At 36.1% G+C, this 24,457-nt stretch overlaps 3 protein-coding genes across 6 annotated transcripts; all 3 read right to left on the bottom strand.

The window, feature by feature from the left end:
• Positions 1-27: 27 nt before the first annotated feature.
• pou2f3 (POU class 2 homeobox 3) lies at positions 28-9,226 on the bottom strand. Of its 4 annotated transcripts, none has more exons than XM_079451108.1 (13): positions 8,894-9,226; positions 8,445-8,501; positions 6,742-6,776; positions 6,008-6,109; positions 5,394-5,499; positions 4,884-4,972; positions 4,235-4,405; positions 3,154-3,295; positions 2,932-3,065; positions 2,223-2,387; positions 1,663-1,705; positions 1,447-1,561; positions 28-953 (listed from the first exon to the last, which is right to left on the bottom strand). In XM_079451108.1, exons 2-13 carry the CDS (start codon positions 8,491-8,493, stop codon positions 914-916), a joined length of 1,191 nt encoding a protein of 396 aa, XP_079307234.1. In that variant the 5' UTR covers positions 8,494-8,501; positions 8,894-9,226; the 3' UTR covers positions 28-913. The 4 variants fall into 4 exon arrangements, with proteins under 4 accessions (XP_079307234.1, XP_079307233.1, XP_079307235.1 ...); XM_079451106.1 differs by having other exon boundaries at positions 35-953; positions 1,447-1,582; positions 8,894-9,087; XM_079451107.1 differs by lacking the exon at positions 8,894-9,226 and having other exon boundaries at positions 33-953; positions 1,447-1,582; positions 8,445-8,512.
• Positions 9,227-11,007: 1,781 nt separating this feature from the next.
• Positions 11,008-17,539, bottom strand: oafb (OAF homolog b). The gene is made up of 4 exons (XM_079473800.1): positions 17,040-17,539; positions 14,255-14,389; positions 13,816-13,996; positions 11,008-13,624 (listed from the first exon to the last, which is right to left on the bottom strand). Exons 1-4 carry the CDS (start codon positions 17,262-17,264, stop codon positions 13,359-13,361), a joined length of 807 nt encoding a protein of 268 aa, XP_079329926.1. The 5' UTR covers positions 17,265-17,539; the 3' UTR covers positions 11,008-13,358.
• A 2,051-nt stretch (positions 17,540-19,590) lies between these two features.
• On the bottom strand, positions 19,591-24,312 carry pde9ab (phosphodiesterase 9ab; the record flags this gene model as incomplete). The annotated part of the gene is made up of 18 exons (XM_079450337.1): positions 19,591-19,733; positions 20,112-20,274; positions 20,365-20,493; positions 20,576-20,680; positions 20,760-20,873; positions 20,941-21,097; positions 21,267-21,349; positions 21,434-21,538; positions 21,625-21,711; positions 22,300-22,374; positions 22,481-22,562; positions 22,816-22,903; positions 22,983-23,053; positions 23,130-23,184; positions 23,259-23,302; positions 23,408-23,485; positions 23,561-23,631; positions 24,244-24,312. 18 exons carry the CDS (start codon positions 24,310-24,312, stop codon positions 19,591-19,593), a joined length of 1,719 nt encoding a protein of 572 aa, XP_079306463.1.
• Between the last annotated feature and the right edge of the window lie 145 nt (positions 24,313-24,457).

The following is a 24,457-nucleotide window of genomic DNA, read 5'->3' as shown; positions in this document are numbered from 1 at the left end:
TACTTCTGAAAGCCACAAAGAGTAATAAGGGGCAAGAATAAGTGCTCAATTTTAATAAAATTCAAACAGTGAAATATACAAGTGTTATTCACATAAAAAAGGAAAGGAAAACCAAAAAATTTATAACATTAATCATACATAAAGGCAAAAACACCTCAAACTCAAGAACTTCAAATGCTTTGGACAATGTAAAATAAAAAAAGTGTGAAATGTCAATAGTGAGAAACACAAAACTAGGTGCATGCTGAAAATATATTAAGAATTGTAAACTGTATTGCTGTGTATATATTTACCAAACAAGGCCCCCTACGTGTTGCTTAAAAGTTACTGCACACATTTGAAGCAGCTGTTTGACTCTTGACCTAAACCAGGGCCAATGTCTGTCGATAACATTGCTGCATGCGTCTAGCGTCTAAAATTGTCAATGTACACCTTCAACGTAAAGTTATCGCGTTACACGTGATTGAAAATAACATTGACAAATGTTTCAAATAAAGCGATACGTAAACAATATACACAATGGTCTTTAAAAAGATGTTTTTGGTTTTGTGTGCAGTTTTCGACATCGTAGATGCAAATTGTCGGAGCTGAACCTTCATGAACAAAAAAATCATCCAGCAGTTTTTCGCAGAAAGTCAAATAGGGTTTTACACTTTCTTGCTGCTAAAATGCATTAAAAATTATTTTTGTAAGATTGCATGTCTTAAAAGCAACGTGCCATTGCATATGAATGCGGTTTGCCATGCAGTAAGCTGTATTCACAAGCCCTTTGAACTTTAGACCTTGAGAAACAGAACGTTTGTTCTCTGCCTCCAGTGCAAATTTTCCCCTATTTCACAGAGAACTCTCTGGTTTGGTAAGTTCTGAAGCGTGTGGTTGTTGCCTCGGGACGTGTGTAGCTCATCAGACGGTCTCAGTGGTGGTATGATGTGGTGTTCCAGCGATACCAAGATCTAAGGTCGAAAAAAATCATATATAGGCAACTTTTATTGGCACTCTAAACTCACGTTGTTCCCTGTGGAACACAAAAGAAATGACCCACGAATGTGTCCAATGAAAGTCAACGGTTACCAGTGACCATCAAGCATCATGGACCGAGCAGATCTGGACATTGTGCAAACTAACCTTGTGTTATGATGTTTTTCACTTTCGTGTGAACGATTTTTTTAAAAGTAGATGTATATCTCTATATATGAGATGCAGTGGAGCGCAAACATTTTCAAACACTACAGAATCTGTTATGCTTTAAAATAAAGATTTAAGGACTGCCCTGATAAAACGGTTTCCCATAACAGATATTTACAAAATAACCTAATAGTAAATAAAAATTGAATTTTATCTCTTATTATATTCGCATAAATAATACCAGTTAAATATAACTTAAGAGGCGAAAGGGCTATGCAAATACATGTGCTAAACTGGGGACAGTATTTAATAAGGTTTTACCCTGTGGAGTTGTATGTCTGGTTGACCCCTTGCGATGTCAGTGGACTGGATGCAGTGGTCAGAGTGCTGGGGGAGGAACCTCGATTTGGGCTGCCGGGGGAGGAGCTTGACGACACTGTAGAAAAATAAGTATGACCTTTATAAAACATAGCTATTTAAACGCTATGAAAATGATTCCTAAATTGGCAATAGTTTATCTTAAAGCTGAATTCTTACCACCTCCAGAGGCAAGTGGACTGAATGATCGGGAAGTTGAAGGCTGAAAAGGGAAATTAACCAAATTAGTGATGAAAGAATCTTTTCAGAGAAAACCCCAAACGTCCATCCACACCCAAAACGTAAAATCACAGACGATAAAAGAGTTAGAAACATGGAGAAGTAAAATCATGTATCACGAAGTAGAAAATCATGAATAAATAAAATAAAATTAAATGTCAAATGTGTTTATAATAAATGTTTTAATTATATTTTATTAATTATATGAATAGCCTATTCATTTTGGGATTAGATATGAGTGTCAAGATGAATGAATTAAAAGTGATCATTTCAATAATAATAATAAAACAATAATAATACTTTGATATTTAAATCTCCAATTGTTATTCTGAACAAACAGTAGCCGACCTCAAAAATAGTTTGAAACGGTTAGTAAATACATTTCGCATGCATTATATGCATCATTTTTAGCATTTAGAAAGGCCAAATTCTGTGAAAGGGCTTGACTGCATGGATTTAAGTATTGGATGAATAAAGGAAACAGACAGACAGAAGCTCACCAAACGTGGATTGTAGTTATGAGATTTTATGGGTGAGTTGGATAATGGGCAGAATATTCTCTTCTCTTTCTGCCGCCGGTTACAGAACCACACCCGCACCACTTCCTTCTCCATGGATAGCTGCTCTGAGATGAGTGTGATCTCTTCAGAATTTGGTTTTGGGTTCTGTTAATGGTAGAAAGTGTGCAAGTGTGTAATATGGCCTACAGGGGGCACCACTATCAAACTAATTTACAACCTTAATTAACATGTAGCAGAAAACACTCATGGGCGGGTATTTAAAGTCGTTTCCCAACTAAATGCTCTGTCAAAATGTCCTTCCGTGTCTCTAAAACAGCGGTTCTAAAACTTTTTTGTTGAAAGGCCCCTTTGTGTAGTGTGCATTGCTTTGCAGCCCCCTAAATAAAGATTATAATCTTAAACTCAGAATTTTAATTAAACAATGCTGGAACATAAATTCATTTGGTGGTCTTATTTTTCTGATGTTTGATTGCATAAAATATATGATACATTTAATTCATAAAATACCACAAAATCTGTGTCACGGTTTACACAATTTTAACAAAGGGATGAGGCCTTCTTTATGTCCCCAACTTCCTGTTTCAGTTTCACACAACAAAGAAAACGGCACTCGCTCATATACAGTTCTACTATGCATACGTGAAAACTGGAGTACCTGCGATTAAACAAGTATAAAATACAAACTCACATCTAAAAAGCGTTTCTCCAGTGTTAGCTTGATGTTCGTTTCGATGCTTGTTCTCTTTTTCCTCTTACGTCCATAACCCTCCAAAATGGGCGGTAAGGTGTTTGGGCTGGTCATGGTGTCAGATGGGGAGTTCTCTGAGGAAAGATTATGCAGAGATATTTTAGTGACACACATGAATCAAAGGGGATAAATAGATTTCCATAGATTATCGACAGCACAAACCTGCATCGCTGAGCCATTTCTCAAGCAAGGGCTTGAGTTTGCACATGTTTTTGAAGCTAAGATTGAGAGCCTCAAAGCGTGAGATGGTAGTCTGACTGAAGTCATTTCCATAAAGCTTTCCCATTGCCAGGCCCACGTCACCCTATAACAGCAACACAGATGAGGTTAAATGCTGGACAATATCCAAATCAGGGTTAGGCAAAATCCGGATTCTAATAATTGGCAAATCTTCAGTTGGAAATGAAATTCAGTTAGCATGAACTTTACGGAAATCACCGAACGGCCATTCAAAGAAATATACACACAGGACCACAAAATGTCTGTCACGACAAATACTGACATGAAATGTGATTCTAAAGAATATTAAAGTATAACCACACTCATACATTAACTACCGTTCAAAGGTTTAGGGCCACTTTACTGAAATGTTTTTCACGACCTAAAATCTTTTTATGTAAAGCCATGTGAAATGATGCAGGGGATTAGGTTTACATCAACAAATGAACAAAACTAACAACTTTAAATGCTGTTTGAAAAGCATCTCAGGAAGACTCTGGCGATAAAATGGTATTTGAGTACATTGCAAATTTTAGGCAAAGTGTGTCCACTTCGAAGACACTAAAATATAACAGTTTTGACATTTTCAGGCACAACATAATTCCCAGTTACATTTGTATTATTGTATGGTTTTGTATAAGTTTGATATTATTCATAAATGTTGACAAAAATATAAATAAAGAATAATTAAGATAAACCTTTAAACAGTACTGTGTACTGTATAGTGTATACGCATGTTTACGGGTAATTCATGTTCAAAGACGGTTAAATCTATACGTTTATATCTTAACGATATAATTAAATGTTAAAGATGTTTGTTTTAACATTTTGATTTGGTTATAAGTGTTCCGTTGGTTTTATTCTGTAAAAAACTGAAACAGGAAGTTTTTCTGGAGTTGTTTACGTTTTCCAAAGTGTTCAATAAATAAGATCCCCAGGAAATGTATGAGACAATCTATTCCAATAAAACACAAAACAAAATACACAGCCTGGAAACAGTTCAGATACTGCCCAAAGCCTTTACCTGAGTAAATCCTAGTTTGATGCGCCTCTGTTTGAAGGCTTTAGCAAACTGCTCCAATTCTTCCAGGTCGTTGGGTTCATCTTGAGGTGAGCCCACACGTTTAGGGACCTGTAAGTGAGACATGTCTAGATGTCCATCCATAGAGCCAGCCAGCCCTGTCCTGCCCATTCCCTAGTGGGAAAAATAAAGTATCAGCATCTAAGCAATGAGACAACCTCAATGTGTTTTCTTAGGTTTGACTTATTTATCATTTTATAATTACATTCATTTAGTTTTTCACATGTTCTTACAACAAATGTAAAACCAAGAGTTTAATACCGATAATACCCTTTTATTTATATTTAATGTATGGTAGATTCATATAATTACCAAACCAAGTCACATGGCGAATACTGGCCAATCGACTGGTTGGGTGCGCTTGACATTTATGCATCAAAATTCTAATTTTGCCTAAATGTTAATTTTATTTTATTAAAAAATGTAAAAACACATCCATAATAATAATAAAAAAGTGTGTCCAGTCTGGTAGAGTAAACCTACTGGTGCAGAATTATTACCATCTGACCTCATAACTAAATTCTGGTACCAGCCCAGTCATGTTTTAAAAGCAAGCTTTAAATGAATGATCCCACATTAGGATCTGGTGTACCTGAGGAGTGAGCGCGAGACCAGGCTGATGTGGCAGGAGTCCTGCCTGGGACTGTGTTGGCAAGGAAAGCAGGTTGGGCTGAAGAAGTGCTGTAAAAAAACAGTGGTGGCAGATAAATACATAAAAAGTTTAGTGTTTGTCCGTTTTGTTCAATACAGCAAATATTGTACGAGTATACCCGGACATCACTTTTGGCAACTTCTGATTGTAATATGTGCACCACTTTAAAAATAAAGGTGCTTTAGAAGAAAATGTTTGGTCTAAACGGTTCCATAAAGAACCTTTACGGGCAAAGAACCTTTCTGTTTTACTCTGTGGCGAAAGAAATCACATTATAAAAAGGTAAGAAAGAGATTGTTCTTCAAAGAACCTTTAACTGGATGGTTATTTTTGGAACCAAAAATCTTTCTTTTATGGTATCACTGAAGAACCCTTTAAGCACCTTTATTTTTTTCAAGGGCAGAATTAAGAAATAACGCGTATTGATATCAGTCAGGCACATTCACTAACCTTGGTGTCCAGATTGGGCCTGAGAGAGGAGAAATGATGACGGAGTGGACAAATGTGACCCAGGCATTAGAACAAGCTGGGGCAGAGGGTGCAGGGAGGACAGCTCCTAGAAACACACCAATTATTATCCTATACATGTTTTGTCCTTAATATTGCCACTTTGTGTCAACAAAACGAATGAAACTTATGGATACTTCACTCAAAAATAATCGTAATTTCCTGTCATCATTTATTTACACCCAAGAAGATAGTTTGAGAAATGTTTCAGTGGCTTTATGTCCATACAATTGAAGTCAAATGCGGCCAGTGTTGTTTGGTTACAAATTCTATTCAAAATATCTTCTTTTGTGTTTCACCGAAGAAAGTGATACAGGTTTGGAATGTCATGAAGGAGTATAAATGATGACGTTTTGTTTTCGGGTGATCTATCCATTTAAGTTTTTATTATTGTACCATGAAATGTTTTCTACTTAAACTTCAGCTATATACTGTAGATATATATCCTTCCGTTTCAGTTTGAGATGAAATATGACAGCACGTGTTTTTGACAAGTTACATGAGATTACCAAGTCAGCCAAGCTGCCTCACATTCTCTATATTTATGTTTAACATACCCCAGTTAGATGGCCGCCAGGCCCTGTTGGTCCCTGAATCAGATGGCATGTTTTGTGTGACGATCCAGAATGAGGTGAATCGTTCAGATTTTCTGTCTTTATCTGCAGACAAAAAAACGATTTAGTTAGATAATGCGAAATATTTCGACTGAACAGAGAGTCTCTTTTTCTGTAGTGTAGATCAATTCTAATTTCTCTTCTAGTCTAGACATGCAGGCTTAAAGGTAAATAGCGAATAAATAAATAATCAAATAAAAGCCCAATGCTAAGAAAAATGTATTTTGTTAAACCTGTTCACTTTGCGTTTTAGTCTGTCGGTGTGCGTACGTTGCTGTAAATGCGTGCATACATGTGCTTTTGTGTGTACTCAGAGACCAGTAAGGCTGCTTGACTTGTTCTGTAGGAGAGGGCCTTTAACAAACATTCCTTCCCTTGCCGCAGGCAACACAGTATGCAAATGTCCTCATAAACCTGGAGCTAGTTCCTGCGCACGAAACTTTTCGCTGTCCTTAAAACGATATTATGTGACGGGCTGATCTGATGATTCATATTCATTATGGATGAAATGGAACGCTAGAAAATTTCTGTAATTACATGAGAGCCTTTTCAAGCTATTTACCCTCGAACCCTTGACCAGGGTCTCCTTATAAGAGTGACTGCCCCGAATACCAAAACATTACATGTTCGGCTTTATATGTTCGATATTTAAAGAATGAAACAATGTTTGTACTCACTTGTCGGGTAAAGTCAATCCCGTTTTGTTCGATATCTGAGAAAAGGAAAATGTAATCACGGTTAGTACAATACTTAATGTTGCGCATTTAAAATTCAGTCAAATGTATTTCCCCTCTTGTCTTTCAATTGAAAGGCCTATTGTAAAACATACCATAATAAAACCCACCCAAACGCTCCAGTACACGAGTAAAGAGAACGCGTTGGGGGTTCAAAGGTCGTCAATACCAGGTAATCTCACTTAATTTGAAATTCAAATCTAGCTCTATGAGGCCGTGGTTAGAACAGCATTCAGTCACCCCACAATATGGAAATCTATCCTTCTCCTGAGCCAAACTTCCAGTATGGAAATCATCAAATCATGCAAATGAGCAGGTTTCCATGGCAACCTTTAGAGGCCTTCACATTTGAATACTTACAGACCTCCAGGTGCATCTTCAACTCTCTGTATCTCTTTCTGTCTCTCACAAACACTTTTAAATATGACAATGTTATCATGTTGTATATACAGGCATGCATTTATAAGCTAACACCTCTTTTGTATTTTTTATCCAAAATGTTACAGTAAAAATGTAAAGTGCTGTGTTGCCCATCTGTTAACCAGTATAATTTATAGTATAGGAGTTCTTTAAATTTATTAAATTTGTGTTGTTTCCTATGTGTTTATGCAATATAAAATGATTCAGTATAAGAATGATAATACTATTAATGAACTCAAGCAACACTTTTTGTACAATCCAAATATTTGTAGTAATCACATGACCTGACATCTGATAGCAACCTATCTTAATCCAAACACAAACACTCAACACCACAGAGGCAATGGAACACAAATGAAACATATATTTATTATTCAGAGACAATACAAGGCTCTCTCTGAATCCTCATTTTGCTCAGGTTCCTCATTTCAGCAAGACTGTTCCGTTCTAAAGCCATTGTAACGCGACCATGATTCAGTATCGCCTGAGGCTATGAGCGCTTCACTGCAAACAAACCGCCACATACATCCTGGTAGACTTCACATCCCTCAAACGGCACGCATCTCACACCTAACTTCTCGGCTCAGAAACCCATAAACAGTATAATGAAGATAAATTCCAACTTCTGTTCTAGTCTTAAATATTTAGGCTTAAAAATGAATAGCAAATAAATAATAATAATTTAAAAGTAAAGAAAAAACACTCTTAAGAGTCCTATTAGCACAAAGAGTTGAATCTATGATCACAACCACAAACTAAAGCCCGGTAGGAGTTAATGAAATCCACGATCCTCATTTCAAATAAATGTAAAGCCATGTCATAAAGACAGCATTCAGGTTTAAGCACATATGATACATTTAACTCAAATAAGTTAAATAACAATTTAAAAAGTAAAAAGTGCATGGCGCAAGTCTTATTAAATTCATCCTAGGGTCTAAAAGCAGTAAAACTATATTAAATATATAAAAACAAATCAAAACAACTTTTCAAATGTATAGAACAAAGCATTTGATCTGCAGTGGCTTTTTTCTATGTTACATTATTACAAACCCTTGTTATGAGCTGTTGCATGTTTTTGCTTTAACAGTAAATCACATTCTAATCATTTATCGTGCATGGTTTACATCCACATACTATTTCCATTTAACTGCCTCTACACATTTGTTAAACATAATATTACAGTTCCGATAAATAAATAAGTTCCACAGAGTAAAAAGGCGCCTTACCAGCTTGTTCATGCTGACATTCTGTGTGTTCTGCAGCCTCAGTGCTCATCTTAATATCTGTAATGATAAATACAGCTGATTTTCCTACAGGATCACAACTTTATGCAGACACTGGGGCAATTCATGGAATGGCCCAGCCAGTAAAATGATCTTGAGGTTTATTCTAATGTGTTCAACACTCAAATGGTCTCCTTTATGTAAAGGGCTCGTTGTAATATTCATAAGAGCAAGGGTATCCCCATTCACCATTCACCACAATCACTCTGTCTCTCCACCCTAATCTCTTCTAGTCAAAAACATTTAAATCTATCAATATAGAGTGTCGTGTACAGCTAGTGTATGATGCAAAACAATATGATTCCACAAAACGGTCACTGCTTGAGAAGAGAACAGGCATCTGGGAAGGAAAGCACTCATTTTCAAACTTTGAAAAGTTCATCAGCACTTACCTTGATGTCATAAAACGGCCAATGATACGCTTTCAAAGTTATATCCCTTGTTCTGTGTTGCTTTTCTCAGGTCTTCAAGGAGAAATCGATTCAGAAACCTGATGCATAAAGGTACAGAGAAAGTTAGACATTTAAGTGACTAAGTAGGGTAAGCAGAAGAGTAGTTGACTCTTCACTATCCCACACCATCCGATAGACATATCATTTGCATAAGGCCCTTGGTGCGTCCTATCCAGAGTCGGACTTTTTGCATAAAACAACAATAGGCAGACGGCAAACTTCGAAAAGCTTGAGAATAAGTGCATGCGTGACACACTGCCTCTGTGTGTGTGCGAGTGTGTATTGGCAAACTTTGACAAACCCAATTTTAACTATACATGGCACTATATCTACATAAGGTCCTCCACTAACAAAAAGAAAAGGACTGATCTTATTTTTGTCCCAAAATGATGTGATGCACTTTTGATTAATGTCATTTTGGAAGACATTGGTCATAACTTATCTTGAAAAAGGGGTGTTATGCTGGCACTAGGCTACTTGTTACAGTTCATTACACAACAGATGGGTTGACAAATTAGCCTCCCTAATGTTCTGTGGAATTTTGCAAATGTTAATGAAGGCTTAACAGCAACTTTTGTCAAGGCAGTATAGAGTACATTGAAATAACAATTTGATCGTTTACTCTCACCGACATGTTAAATCACTGAAAAATAGGGTTGGGAATCGTTTGGATTTCATCGATTCTGATTCCAATAACAGTTCTGCTTATCGATTTAGATTCTTATTGATTCCCAGTTTCGATTCAACAGTTGAAGTAAAACATTTAGATATCAACCTGTATGGCCATTTAGCCTGATTATTGACTTTGCATAAATATATATATATATATATATATATATATATATATATATATATATATATATGTATGAGCACCGTTTTGTGTATACACATAGAACCATGTTTTTTATGATCGATTACAATTTATATTACCACAGTTGAACTACATCATGGTTAAACTGTTGTAACTATACTGAAACTATGGTTAATTCGTGGTCCCTGTGCATTTTAATGCAAATACTATAGACAATCTATGCTTACTATAGTACAAATATTGTTAATTTTCATAAGGGCTTCTATTGAGATATCAGATCACGCAAGGAGTATACCTTTCAGAAAAGATGCACACAGGAATTGATAAGAAGATTTCAAACTTTAATCTCAAGTATCCGATTCCCATTCCTTTTGTTTCCAATCCGATTCCTAGCCTTTCGATTCCGAATCCGAATTGGAATTGATTTTCGATTCCCAACCCTACTGAAAAACAAACTTTAAAACAGATTTAGTCTGTACGTCCCCCAATGCTCATCGTTTGAATAAAAGAGCGGCCGTAGCGTGTTGAATATAGTATTGATCCAGACATTCAACTTTTAGGCACACAATTTCAATGAACCACTTAAAAGCGGTTGTCTCGCGACATTGGACATGTTTTAAACATTTCACGGTTAAACTCATTATTTTTGTATAAGAAAATGTGTACATAAGTGTTTTATTACGTTATACATATAAATTCATGAGTGTCCCAGATTGTTGATATTGTTCGTGCCGCACGAGGTCGTCACTGCTTTGCCTACGAGTTGGCACGTGGCCGTTATAAGGTTTATACGGCAGAAAACGTCTTTGGCTGCGCTGTGTGCAAGGTGCATTGAATTTCCCTCTATAACATCTCTTTTAACACCCAACAGTGTAGACAGAGATCGTGAATGCAGTGAGATTCGAGTAGTGACGGCTTTTATAGCGCGCGGTTTGGGGATTTGTAGTCGTTTTTTTAATTAAAAACTTGAACAGTATAATTCAAATGAGACTACATAAACCTAGAATTTTTACATAAAGTGATTTCTGGACGTTTTTTTATTATTATTAATGAAGAACAATTCGAACAGTATTATACAAATAAGAGTAGCCTACATAAACCTATCCAAGTCCGGGATCTAAAAAAAGACAATAAAAAAAAAAAAAACAATTCGAACAGTATTAAAAGTACATAAACCTATCCAAGTCAGGGGTCTCAAAAAAAGACTATAAAATTAAATAAAAACTGAAATTGAAAGACTTTTCACATAAAGTGATTTGTAGACGTTTTTTATTAATAATGAAGAACAATTTGAACAGTATTATACAAATAAGAGTAGCCTACATAAGTCCGGGGTCTTAAAAAAGACAATAAAATAAAATAAAAAAGCTGAAATTGAAAGACCTTTAACATAAAGTGATTTGTAGACGTGTCTGGAAGATATGCGTATCCACTTTACTTTCACGAATATTCATTTTATTAATAATTATAACGTTCCTTAAAGCTTTGCTGTCATTCCCCAGCGCGAGCACAAAACGTACGCAGTATAAGCAATATTGCGCGTGTGTGCTAACCAAAAACATTTAGTAAACAGTAGTTTCACTGTGGGGGAAAACTTTTATTTTATAAAAAATGTCTTGTAAAATACAGACAGTAAAATAGATGTTTCATTTTGGCAGTGCATGTTTAAAAGCTTTAAAAGGACAATTCACCCAAAAATTTTAATTCTGTCATCAACTGTATACATTTATTTGTAAGATTGAACACAAAGGAAGATATTTTGAAGAATGTCAGTACAAACAGATCTCATCTCCCATTTATAGGGAAAATAAATGGGGGGATGGGATCTCTTCGGTTACTGATATTCTTCCAAATATCTTGCTTTGTGTTCGGCAGAACAACTTTGTTTACAGGTTTGGAATAATCTGAGAGTGTGTAAATGAAGACAGAATTTTCATTTTTGGTTGAACTATCCTGTTAAGCTCAAACCACCACTGTCTGAATGTAAAATATATCTGTGTAAGTTAGAACCGCACACTTCTCACAAATATGTATTCATACTACGTGACATTTATTTTTTATATAAAAGGTCCAAAGAATATGAAAAGAAATAAAATAGCAAATGATATATCAGAATATTAACACAATCAGATATGTTATGTACAGCCAAGTAAACAAGGCCTTGTCAGAGCCTTAAGCATGAAATGAATACTGGCCTAGATCATGAGCCTGGAGGACCTCATGCACCCCATATTGTATATTAAAAACCGAAACAATTGCAATTGAAATGTAAATTACAATTAGTCATGGCTATAGATTGCAACTTCGCTGAGACTAAGAATTGTGGCATCAAATTAATGCATTCAATAAATAGACATCACAATCTGTTCAGAGACACTGTCTTAGCTGCCATATAAGGTCTTTGTTACAGCCCTAAGCCTCATGAACAAATATAAAACAAATGCAAATGTGATCTCAAATGTAAATATTTTGTGTGAGTGAATACTGTAAACAGCTGTTCAAGGCAGAATTAGTAAAAAAGAATTAGACAGTTTTTTGTATTTGTTTGAAAATGGGAGGCAAGACAGTAAAACTGGCAATAACAGTAATAAAAGCTGGAATTACTCTGTACATGTGAAGTAACAGCTTATACGTTTTTAAGGGTGCTACAAATACAACTTGAAAAGACAATTGTATTGTAAACAACAGAACCCTTTGTACAATGGGATTTTTTTACATTTTTTACATAAAACAAATTGTATCCTTAAGATAAGGGATGATTTGAAAAGCTAACATACGGTTTACAGAAAAAGTGATAATTTAAAGGGACAATACACCCCAAAATAAACATTATTTCATCATTTACTTACACTCAAATTGTTCCAAATCTTTATAAATTATTTTTTCTGCTGAACACAAAGGGAGATATTTGAAAGATATCGTCAACCAAAGATATCTCATCCCCTATTCATTGCCATAGCAGGAATAATAAATACTATGGGAGTAAATGGGGGGCGAAATCTGTTTGGTTACTGATATTCTTCCAAATATCTTCCTTTGTGTTTAACAGAACAAAGACATTGTACAGGTTTTGAGTATATGATGAGATGAGCTTTTAGGTGAAATTCCCAGTATTTCGAATCAAAGGAAAAACTAGCTGCCCTAAAGTAGCACTAAACCTACAACTGACCACAATAACAACATCTTTCTGCCCTGAGGTACCACTGTAGATTTGCCCAAAAGTGAAAGCTTGAAAACCCACATCACAATATCCATTCATTCTCATTATGATGCTTTCTGTCAAACACAGAAATGTATGGGTCATGTTGAATTTCTGTATGTTAGTTAAAAATTGTTAAATAGCTTTCAAAATATTGAAGTGCATGTCAATTTGAGGTTAATATCCTTAATATAAATTGTTCCCCAAAATAACAAATTACTGAGGGTCATTCTGGGGAAAACCTTTTATAAAATATTTTTTTCCACAATACCATTGTGTTTACAAATCTGTGATTAAGTACAATTTCCATACTATACACATGACACACGTTTGTTTTAAAGTACCTACAAAAATACTTGAAATAAACAAGTAAAACGTTTTTTCCGTTACAGATATTAGTGAGAGTCCTCATCCCAAAGGCACAGCTGTTTATGGGGCGTGTAGAAGTCAAACCGGTATCCTTTGCTGCAACTTTTAATGCCACACTTGTGGGGATTGGACCCCTGACCCCGGCAGTACTTAAGCTGGCAGGGGAACCACTCCAGATTTATCCTGTAACTGCAGGCGCATGGCTGCCACGGGTCTGCTGTGGAGTTACAACTCTGCAAACCAGTGACATCCAAACTCTGGGGAAGCACCTTGAATATCGAACCCTCGACCCCTGTAAAACCAAACAGACTGAGTGAAAATGGTAACAATGCATCTAAATCAGATTCTGGTAGGCTGTTTGGTCATTTTAAAAACTATTTTTATACTGTATGATGGCAGAATTTGAATGTTCTGGTAATTTATCCCTTTTTAAAATGCTCAAAATACAGGTCAATTTGAATACATGTATCATGTTAGAATGACCTCTGTCCAGCCAGTGCTTGACATCTTGTTGTCGTGTGTACACAAGGTCCTGTGCTTCCCTGCAAACATTACGTATATGAGTACTGAGATGCCAGGAGATACTCATATTGACCACCGCGTTCATACTGAGCCGTTCCACTCCTCGCATCTCTTCTGCACTCCGCACCACATGAGGGTTTTTCTGTCGGGATAACACAGTACTCATTAGAATGGGATTAAGGATGACATTTTCTTATCAGAGCTGGAAACCTTTAAACAAATGCACAATAAAATGTTTTTGTATAATAATCGGACTGCTGAATCCTGTTTTTGACGCTTGTCAAGATCAGGTTTACCATAAAGACTGTAATAGTCAAGCTTGACCAGGACTAACTGGTAAAAATGCATGATGTTTGTCAGTACAGTGGCATTGTTGTGCTTTAAATTCTTGGCTTGTTACCTGTCTGAGTCTGGCCATGGCTTCACTGGGGATGAGCTCTTTGTGATCCAACAGGGAGATGAAACACAGGGCTTGATACTGTGTCTGACCCTTCTCTGGCTCCCCGAGGACCAATGCACGAAAGATCTTCACATGCTGTTTGAAAGAAAGACAAATAACGTGTGCTTAGAAACACAAGCATAGGACAAACAATGGCAACCCGTAAGAAACATTTGAAAACACACCTGTTCCCCATTCACGTGACTCACCCCAAAGTTACTCTTTCATGTTTTTCATACCTCCCTAGCTTAAGCTCTTTTCCTACTTGTTTACATAGTTTTGTAGACTTATTGTTGGCTCTTAAGAAAAACGTTTAGGCTTTCTTATTTGTTAGTCGCTTTGGGTAAAAGCGTCTGCTAAATGAAATGCGATGAACATGTACTTTTCTGACGCTAGAGTGAATGTTTTCTTTATTTTATGAAAAACCAGTAAATGCAAATATAGCTGCGTAACTGACTTTAGAAAATCCCAGTTACAGACCATTGCAAAAACAATCCTTATGTTATAAAAAGATTTTGATCTACGTTTGAAACAAGAAAACGCTGTTCGCCAAAAGTCAAAGATAAACCTAATTCAAGCTACAGACGGTTAACTACCAGTCTGTGTTTGTTGATCGGTCTGGCTAGGGGCTAATAATATAACTATTTATATTTTATTAAACTTTTGGTAAAATTATTTTAATATTCATATTTTATGGTATAATAATATGAAATATAATTGTATTAAATAAACAATTGGTTGAATCGTATTGTATATTATATTTATTAAATAAAAAAATAGTTGAACGGGTTGTGTAACTTTGTCGTATTTAAATTTAGCCAAGTAATGGTTCTTCTACTGGTAACCCAAAAAAATACTGGCTAGACACACATGTAATTAACTTGTTATTTATTTTGCTTGTTATTAAAAATAATCTACAGGATTCTTTTCTTTGCGTATGTGTACCTAAAGTTAAATTTAGGCCACAAAAGCGTGCATGCATGTGCAGTTACATTTGTTTATTTTGTTGGTTTGAAACAATCTATAAGTTTACATAGTTTTATTATTCATAATTGTTATATTGTATTATAATTATACAATACATCTAATATGGTATATTGACTGGAAGAGGGACCCTAAAGCAAATCACTTTTTTTAATAAAAGGGTAAGCAATATAAACAGACTATAAAGAGCACAGAGCACACTTGTTTAATCTCCCACCATGACCCCGAGCATCAGCTGATCACCCACCCCCCAAACCAACCCAGCGCAAAGAAGGCTAACTACTCCCATATGGACATAACCAAGAATACAGCCTCTCTTTCACAACAACAAAGCTGCTTTTCTTTGCCTATCAAGCTGTAACTGCACTACACAGCATTTACAACAAATATGCCTGGAACAGACTTTCCCCCCCTCAAAAAGTTGGAAGACAACATTTTTTAGGCTGTTTTTGAAAGGTCTGGTTCTGTTACACAGAGAAATGAAGCCACAGTAAATGTGGCACTGCTTCAGTAGAAGCTTATGGCTTGTTGCAGGTGTTTGTGTGTGTGTGTTGGCTAGCCAAATGACAAAAGGAGTGAAAGACTTAAATCACTCAGAAACTCAATATTTCTTTGAACAGCAGGGGACTGATGGTAAGTCATAACTGCTGCTTTAGAACATCTTAAGCACATCCTTATATTGTGCCTCATATTGTCCAGACGGTCAGCTGTTTGAATTTTAAATAAACCAAACTATTTAAAGGTGAATGAGAAACATCTGTGGCACCTAACAAAACTGGAAAACTTACATATTCTTTGCAAATTTCTTCTTAACACCCAGTCTGGCATGAATGAGACAAACAGGTAGTCATGTGCCAAGTTTATGCAACAAGTTGATGTCTGGGTAAAGTGATGCAATTAATAAAATATAAATATTAAATGAAATAAAAATAGCAAAAGGACTTTAGCTTGTTGAGGGAGGTATCGTATAAAAGGCGTTTAGCAAGCCCGCTGTATCACGCAGGCTAGTTTTACTCTATTTCTTATTGGCATGCCTGATGTTTCCAGTGAAAACCACAGCAATTTTCTCATGAATGGTTTACACTGCTTGGCTAAAATGCGATCTCAGTTGAATTATATCAACGTGAAATCAATTGAAATAACAACTGACCAAAACATAAACAGATCCATCTGTTAAATTGATTTCTTTAACATTCTGTAATGAATAAAAAATTAATACTTGGCGATGTGTCATTCAAAAAGAGCTTACACTATAGACTCTCCCATTCCTTACAAAAATGGTACTTAATCAAAATCCCTAACCATGGTTTTACTACAGTAACCATATCGTTTGAATATGGTTTCATAATAAAACCAAAGTAACAACGAATTTGTCTCAAATCTATCATCAACCAACGGTTATCCATGATATTGGTAGTAAAATGATTGTAATGCAAATGGCACAAATATGGTTAGCTTATACTAGAATTATTACTATTTAAAACCTACAATCACAAATAGTTTTAGCAACTTTTAGTCCAAAGTATCTCAATTGATAGCATTACAAATGCCCATTGATGCATAAATGGCAGCTCAGGGTACCCTAAAGTAACTCATTGGTAGCCTACTACCTTATTCAGCCTACATTTTTTTTGTATGCATAATACTAAAAAGAAATCAACGTTGTACTTAAATACACATAAAACCCAGTGCACTCGACGGTCTTTGTTTTTATCAAGATCTCGGGCAATTAAATGTAGACGACTTTTGAAAGTCTACCCACCCGCTTGAAATCAGACAGGAACGTGATGAGAGTCCCGTCTCCCTGCTTGAACTCCAGTGTTATGATGTCTTTCTCGCTGTCCGCCTCCAAAATCTCCTCCGTTATCTTCCCATCATGAAGACGAACGAGCACCTTCAGACCCGAGCCAACACGCGCCGAAAATAAACACAGCACGAAGACGACCTGCACTAAAGCCACCGCCGGTGAAGCAAACCTCGCGTACATCACAAAACACACTCATTTAACACAACAATGGGACATCACTTCGGAGTAAATTACTTATTCACACAGATAAACCGGTGGACAACGAAGTAAAACTCGGATTGGATGATTTGGATCATCGCCTCTTGCTCCTGTCGAGTTTCAATCTTTACTAAAAGTTTTCTGGAAACACTGAAAACGAATCTTCTTCGCTTGAAAGGGGTTTTGTGTGCTCTTAAAGCTCCTCTCTTTGCCCGTCACTTCCTCTGAACTTTAGTAATTTGGCCTCGGGTTCCAGCACCGCACGGGGGGCCACTTCTTAAAGACACAGAGGCTTTTCCAAGCCTGGTCTGATGTGGTATTTACATTTTATTAAACCGACCTTTACGTCATGGACAAAAGAAATGAAAAATCTTTTCAAATCAAGATCTGTGTATGTGGGGACCACTTTACAATAAGGTTGTATTTGTTAACATTAGTAAATGCATTTGCTGTGAACTAACAATAAGCATCCTCGTTTATGAACCTTTAATGTTAGTGAATGCCAATGCAATTGTTTTCATTTATTTTATTCTTTAATGTTATTACACACCTCTCTGAAAGACTTCATTCATATTGGCAAGTCTTGACATTCCAATGTTATTTCCAAATAACCACTGCTCAATACAAATAGCACATAGTCATCCGTGCAAATAAATGTAATATAAATATGCACAATTGAAAACACTTTGCACATTCATCTTATTTAAAAAAACATTTTAAAATTATATAAGTAAATGCTGAAATCAAAATGAACATAGATTAAATAATGCTTCTTAATACAAAATATGTCATATTTTAACTTAATTTTAAATGAAACTGCAAACTTTTAATGCGAATGTTAATATTGAAATGTTGTCTTATGCAGGACAGCATACAATGCAACTTAAAAAGTAACTGTTATCATATTACTCAAAAATAAAGATGAATCGCTTTTGTTTATTTATTTATTTTAAAGAAAATCAATTGAATTACAGTTACTTAGTAACCCATCTTATGACTTATAATCCATTCATTTGTAATATGACAGTAGAACCCTTAGCTATAACTTTCCTCTTGCGTCCAGTTTTGTAGTTTTGTCTTACTGTGAATGATTTGACCTATACACATGCTGTAGTCTAAATAGCACTCCCACTGAGCCACTTATGGACTGTTACCCTGCATCAGACCGTCTGTGAGGTTCAAGTAGACATTTACCTTCACAACAACCTTTCATTGAGTGCTGCAGACTCTCTGGAGTCACAATAAATGCGGTCCCCCTCAGAGCCGCTGGCAGGGAATTCAGACAAGTGCCCTGAAATGTTTTATGTCACTTGTATAGTGCTTAAGAGCAGCAATCCTTTTTTAAAGTAGAATGGTAATACACGGACACGTCCTTCTAATGAATGGATTTCCTTATTCCAGTGATTCTAATGAAAGTAAAATGTATAACTGCCCCATGCGATGACATACAAAGCAACTCCATGCTTCAGACATACAATCATTTGGGGAGGGCTGTGCAAAGTGGGTCCATATAAAACACAGGATCCCTTTATTGGCCAATAGACTAAGTTTTACTTACGTACTGAAGTCAATGAAGGTGTTACATGCGTGTTTTTAATCATGAGTTGTTGGAAATGTTTTTTTTGTAGCCAGAACATATAACAAAACATTGTGGACTTAAAATGCGCTCGCATTTGTTCATCTTTGTTTTGAGAGGTTTTCTCATTCGTGGATTTCTGATGGTTTGTGAGATGAAATCTGTGAAAAGTGCCTCTTCTGCTGTGCAATAACAGGAACATTGAAAGAATAAAGCCCTTACACTGTGAATAATGTCCAGCCCTGGCTGTGTAGTAACTGTCACATGCAGATCCAATGAGGAACATAGTGTTCATGTCCTCCTTACCTGGAGTGCACGTTATCCTAAATCCTTAAAACATTATGAAATGCAACATTGATAACTTAGGATTTCCAAATATTTCATTGATTTCCTCTTTCATGGTTAATCGGTTTTTATTTGGAAACCCTTTTCCTGAGATAAATAAATTGTGTACACACGATCAATAACTGCTATGCAAATGTTTTTTAGAATACAAAAAACAAAACATTACTTTGGTCATCAGCTCATGCAAAACTCTCTCAATGCCAAAATGTTCTAAACGTACCACACCGTAATGTAACATGTAATGCCATGTATTGAACAACATCCTTGAGCTATAAAACATGAGTTCTAAAAAGCATTGTATTCTAGCCTTTGAAAAAAAAGGATTCGAGTGCTAAGCACTTAATAAAAACAGTACGAACAAATAATGATTCATTTAGACTCCTCTCCTCACTGTGATCTCCTTTTCTGGACATTCTGATGCTTCACAGCAGGAGGTCCAACACACTCCTTCAGAAATAGGGTGCCTGGAGAGCCCAAACAATTCAAGACCTCAGTTTCAGGAAACTGGAAGCTGGACAAGCCTTCGATCCCTGAAAGAGACAAAAACATTAACCAAAGCCATCATGGGAGGCAATGGAAAGAACGTGTCGGAAATCATGGCTTCGGAAACGTTGTAATATGCTTTTTGGTTAGGACATACTTTTATTAAAACCAATTTCAAAAGCAAGTTTTAGTCAAAGAGGCTCACGGTTAGGATTTTTAACTTAAAGAAGCTGATAGCAAAGTTTCCTCATACCATAAAGGAAGCAGCTTGTCTATTTCTTCTTTCCACCCAAAGACATGCTCTCTCTTTTCTTCTTCTGTGCCTGAAGGCAAAGCACCGATTAACCCATGGTCCAACAAATGATGCAAAAGCATCTCAGATAATCTGATTTGCCTTTTGGACTAGTTCTCATGATTTAGCTGACAGACTTGAGACGTGATGATATTGAGGGTTACTTCTGCATATGTGAAATCCCAGAACTTGCTTCTTACCTCTGACATGGCATCATCTATCTGCTTCAGTTCTTCGTAATGATCACGAGAGTCCCTCAAGGGTTGAACCATGATCTCTTCAATCTGAGGAAAGAGCTGAAGATAGAAGATTTCCTTCATGTGATAATTTCATATTCCAACCACAGTTTACGACTCAAACATCAGTCTGTATAATATGAGTGTTACCTTCATGACAGTCTCAAACATCGGGATGAGAACAAATTTAATGAAACCGATTTGTGCCGTTGGCTTGGTGACTTTGTCACGATCCATAAACGCAGCCACAGGAAGACCTTCTGATTTCTCTCGGTCACTCTGCCACGACAGACCAAAGAGATGTGGAGCTATTATATAACATTATAGTAATCCGCAAACTGCCTTGTTTCTTTTGAAGTACCTGCATGAAGTATTCCTCCAGCAAACAGTCCACCCATGGCTCTGCCACCTCGGTGGGTCTGACCTCATTTGAGATGTCACAGCACTTGATCAAGACCATCCTCAGCTGTAAAGACACAGAAATGTTTTTGCAAGGCAATCCAAGGCGTAAAAGTAAACCAATGGAAGAGTTGGGAAATGCTTACACATTTGATGTGCTCTTCATTGGAAAAGTCAAAGTTGTTCTCTTTCTGTTTGAAGGAGTCCAGTATCTCTCCATGTCTGGCCATATCCGTCGCCAAAATCAGAGTAATGATTGCCTGCGGTTAGGATCAAAAACATGTTTAGGGTCTTGATTTATATCGCCAGTAGGTGTTTTATCTGTACCTGTCGAATCTGTTTGAATGACTCGGCCTCTATGTTGGCGAATATGTTGCATTCGGGCATGGAGAGGATTTGGAAAGTCACAGCACAATGATGGTTCTCCAGCGGAGAGATGTCATTGTAGCGCACAGCCAGCTCAGTGCGAGCATTAATCTGATACCTGATTAGAAAATACATTTCCTTAAAATACTGTTTTAAAATATCAACATTTTTAAGTATATAATGTCCAAAAGCGATTTTGGCCAAGCATGTATTTGATAGCAGCAATGATGTTTTAAGTGGTAAAAAGGAGGCTTGGGGGAAAGAGGGGCATATGTCAGCAGACATACGTGTTGTTGTATCCCGGGTGGTCCAGGTCATGACACACTGCTGCAGTCATCAGAATACACTTGTCTGTCATAGTCAGCCTCTCCTAAGAACAAAGGCAAGCAACATGTTTATAAGACACACAAGCACACCCTTAACAACATGCATGCATTTGTCACCCTGAACTCACCTGAAGGTTACACAGATGGATCATTCCGTACATCATCTGACTCACACAAAAGCAATGGCGGAAGTTGTGGAAAGGGTTTTCACGGTAATTTTCTTGAATTGCCAGCTTTTAATAAACAGATAGAGAGACGTGACGAGAACTGTGACTCACTTTAGTGTTTTTCAATAAATCTGATCTAATGTTTGTCTTACCAGCCATCTTTTAAGAGTTATTGGGTTCATGTTAAACTCCTTAACCAGTCCAAGGTCATGATACATGTACTCCAAACAACTAAGCATCTATAAAAGAAATGTTTAGTTTACAAGCACATGAATCGCATCATAGATGATTTTTATTAGTTTGATAGTATCGATTGACGGCACTAAAATAAACATGTTAAACAATATAAATTGTGTATGTTTAATTTCACTATACATTGGATTAACCGTGATTAAAAAAATGAATCTATTGACTGCCATATTCTTCACATTTGCTATTCACAGAGCACTCTTTTGATTGATAGGATATATCGGCTTCGATCAACGGCTGTTTTTAATGTGAAATTAATGTTTTTAGTGTGTGAAATTTGCTTTTATCAGTGGAGACCGATTATTCACCAATATATTGGTGCATGTCTACAAAAAACTAAATAATTTAGAGAAGAAAACAAGTAATTGTGTCTTAGTTTTGTGCGCCGCAAATCTGTCCACCTTTATGCTGTTATTATGCTGCCCATGTTCATGTGATAACTTTATAGTTATATCAACATATCAAGGTTTCTATTTTTATTTCTCGAAATAAAATTAAGGGAAACATCTTAGAAAATAAAAAAAAACATAAATATGAAAGACAAGGCGCAACATTTAAATTGTGGAATTGTGACAAACCTCATTATGTTCCCAATGCCAAACATCAAAGGTGGGTTTCTTCAAAGCTTCTATAGTCTCATGAGAAAGTGTGTACTGCATAAAGCACACACATTCATGTAATATTTTTCACCAAAAATCTAAACATATTACATGATTATATGTTTTATATGACAAATCAAAAGAAAACCGTCTTTTTTACCTTTGGGTAGCTTGGAACGTCTCTCCTGGGGGAGAGTTTTTTTCCATCTTCAGTAAAGTTGTATTTGCAGTTGCAGTTCACTCTGGTTTTAAAAGACAAGCCAATGAAAATAACACAACAAAACACAACACAACACACCACAACACAACACACAACACATACGGAGGCACACAAAACATTCAAAAACACATTTTAAAGGAATTACTATAAAAAATGTTTTCTATATTATATAAAATATAAAAAAGTTTTTTTAATATAACATAATACAATATAAAATGCAGCACAATAATAAAATTACACAAAATGAAATATAAGGAATCAATGTTCGCGTGTACCTCACTCCTCCTCTAGAGGTCATTTCATCCCTTAGTTTCTTCAGATCGTTCTTGCACTTTTCAATTTCCACCACTTTCAGTCCTTCAACTGACAATACAAATATTCAGAATATCAGCTCACAACATCAGCTGGCGGTCAGAAGATGCATTAGACACATCTCACTTACATTCAACTCTCTTCTCCAGCATGGCCAGTCTGTTGGTCACTTCAGTCTTGAGCTCATTCATTCTGAAGGCTCTGAAGCATAGATCACACTGAATGCCTTTCACACGGATCTTATAGTTATATATGAGAGGATATGCAAGCATCTCACCTGCTGAACTGCTCAGCCACTTGTGACAGAACATTCTGGAACATGTCTTCTTTCTCTGAAAAAGAAAAACGGCATTTATTGATACAGTCTACTGGTGTGTCATCATATTTCTGAACTTTTGCAAATTACCTTCTCCCTGGCTTGTGGAATGAGGCACAACCTTATACAAATTGCTAGAAAGGAAAGTAGGCAGATTCCGTTTTTATTATTCTATAAAAAAAAGACTTTTTAGTATAGTTACGCATTTTTAAATGATCCTTATTGTATAAATATCTTACTTTGGATTGTTTGCAGGCATGGTAGGGTCAATAGATATCAATGCTCCTTCTGGGTCAACCAAAAGGATAGCGGTATTTCTGGAGAGATCGAAAAACGAAATGAACACTGACTGATCTAGTCATATGTTAGTTTATTTATAAAAAGACACTGACCTGGCAATATTGGATGATGCACAGAGAAGCTCCTTGATATCGCATGGGCTGCAATGTCGACTGAAAACCACCTAAAACCACCAAAGATTATACGGTAAATACTGTGTAATAACTTGCAACATCAAGTGATCTCATTTATGACATCTAAAATATAGAACATTTTAGTTTTCTGGACTACTCTTGCTAAAGAAACACCACCAGCACTTTAAGCATTGAGTTGATACTTAATCCTAAAATCGCAGCCCTGGTGCAGGGATGAATTGCCCTTGGCAGGTGTTACAGGTACTTGTCTGTGTCAAAATCACCTGTCACCCGTCAATGACCCTCAATATGTATTTTTTTAGTTGTCCTTTTGTCATGTAAAAGAACCAATTAGTGTAATTACAGTAATGGTACAACTTGAATTCGAATTCATTCATCAAAATACATTTTTCAGAATAGACATTACTAAACATAAATATGTTTATGTAGCAAACATTATGTAGTTTTCGATGTGACATAAAGTGGCTTAAAGAAATATTTAGATACTTAAACCTAAATATAAAAAAAATACTTTACAAAATATATACATTAAATTGTGTGATTAAACTTTCTTCCATTAACAATAATTAGTGAATCAAATGCATATTGTCACTATGGCTCTTAACCTTCAAGCCATTTATGTTTGAAAAGTTGAGACTCACTTTTTGCACTTTTCCATCCACGTCCAGATAAACTGTTTTTGGAGCATAAGATGAAGAACTTGACCCCATGATGGCCTGTGCTGTTGATGATGGTTTGACACCAGAAACTCAATCTATAGCTACTGCTCTGGATCATTAAAGTATTCTTTAAAATGAAAAAAAATGTTATTGACTTATATTCAGTTTAAAGATACATTGGACCAGCACATTTATA

This window comes from Barbatula barbatula (assembly GCF_947034865.1).
Source record: "Barbatula barbatula genome assembly, chromosome: 2".
In the NCBI taxonomy this organism is placed as follows: domain Eukaryota; kingdom Metazoa; phylum Chordata; class Actinopteri; order Cypriniformes; family Nemacheilidae; genus Barbatula; species Barbatula barbatula.
Note: the sequence above shows the minus strand (reverse complement) of the source record. Positions and strands in the feature narration are given on the sequence as shown.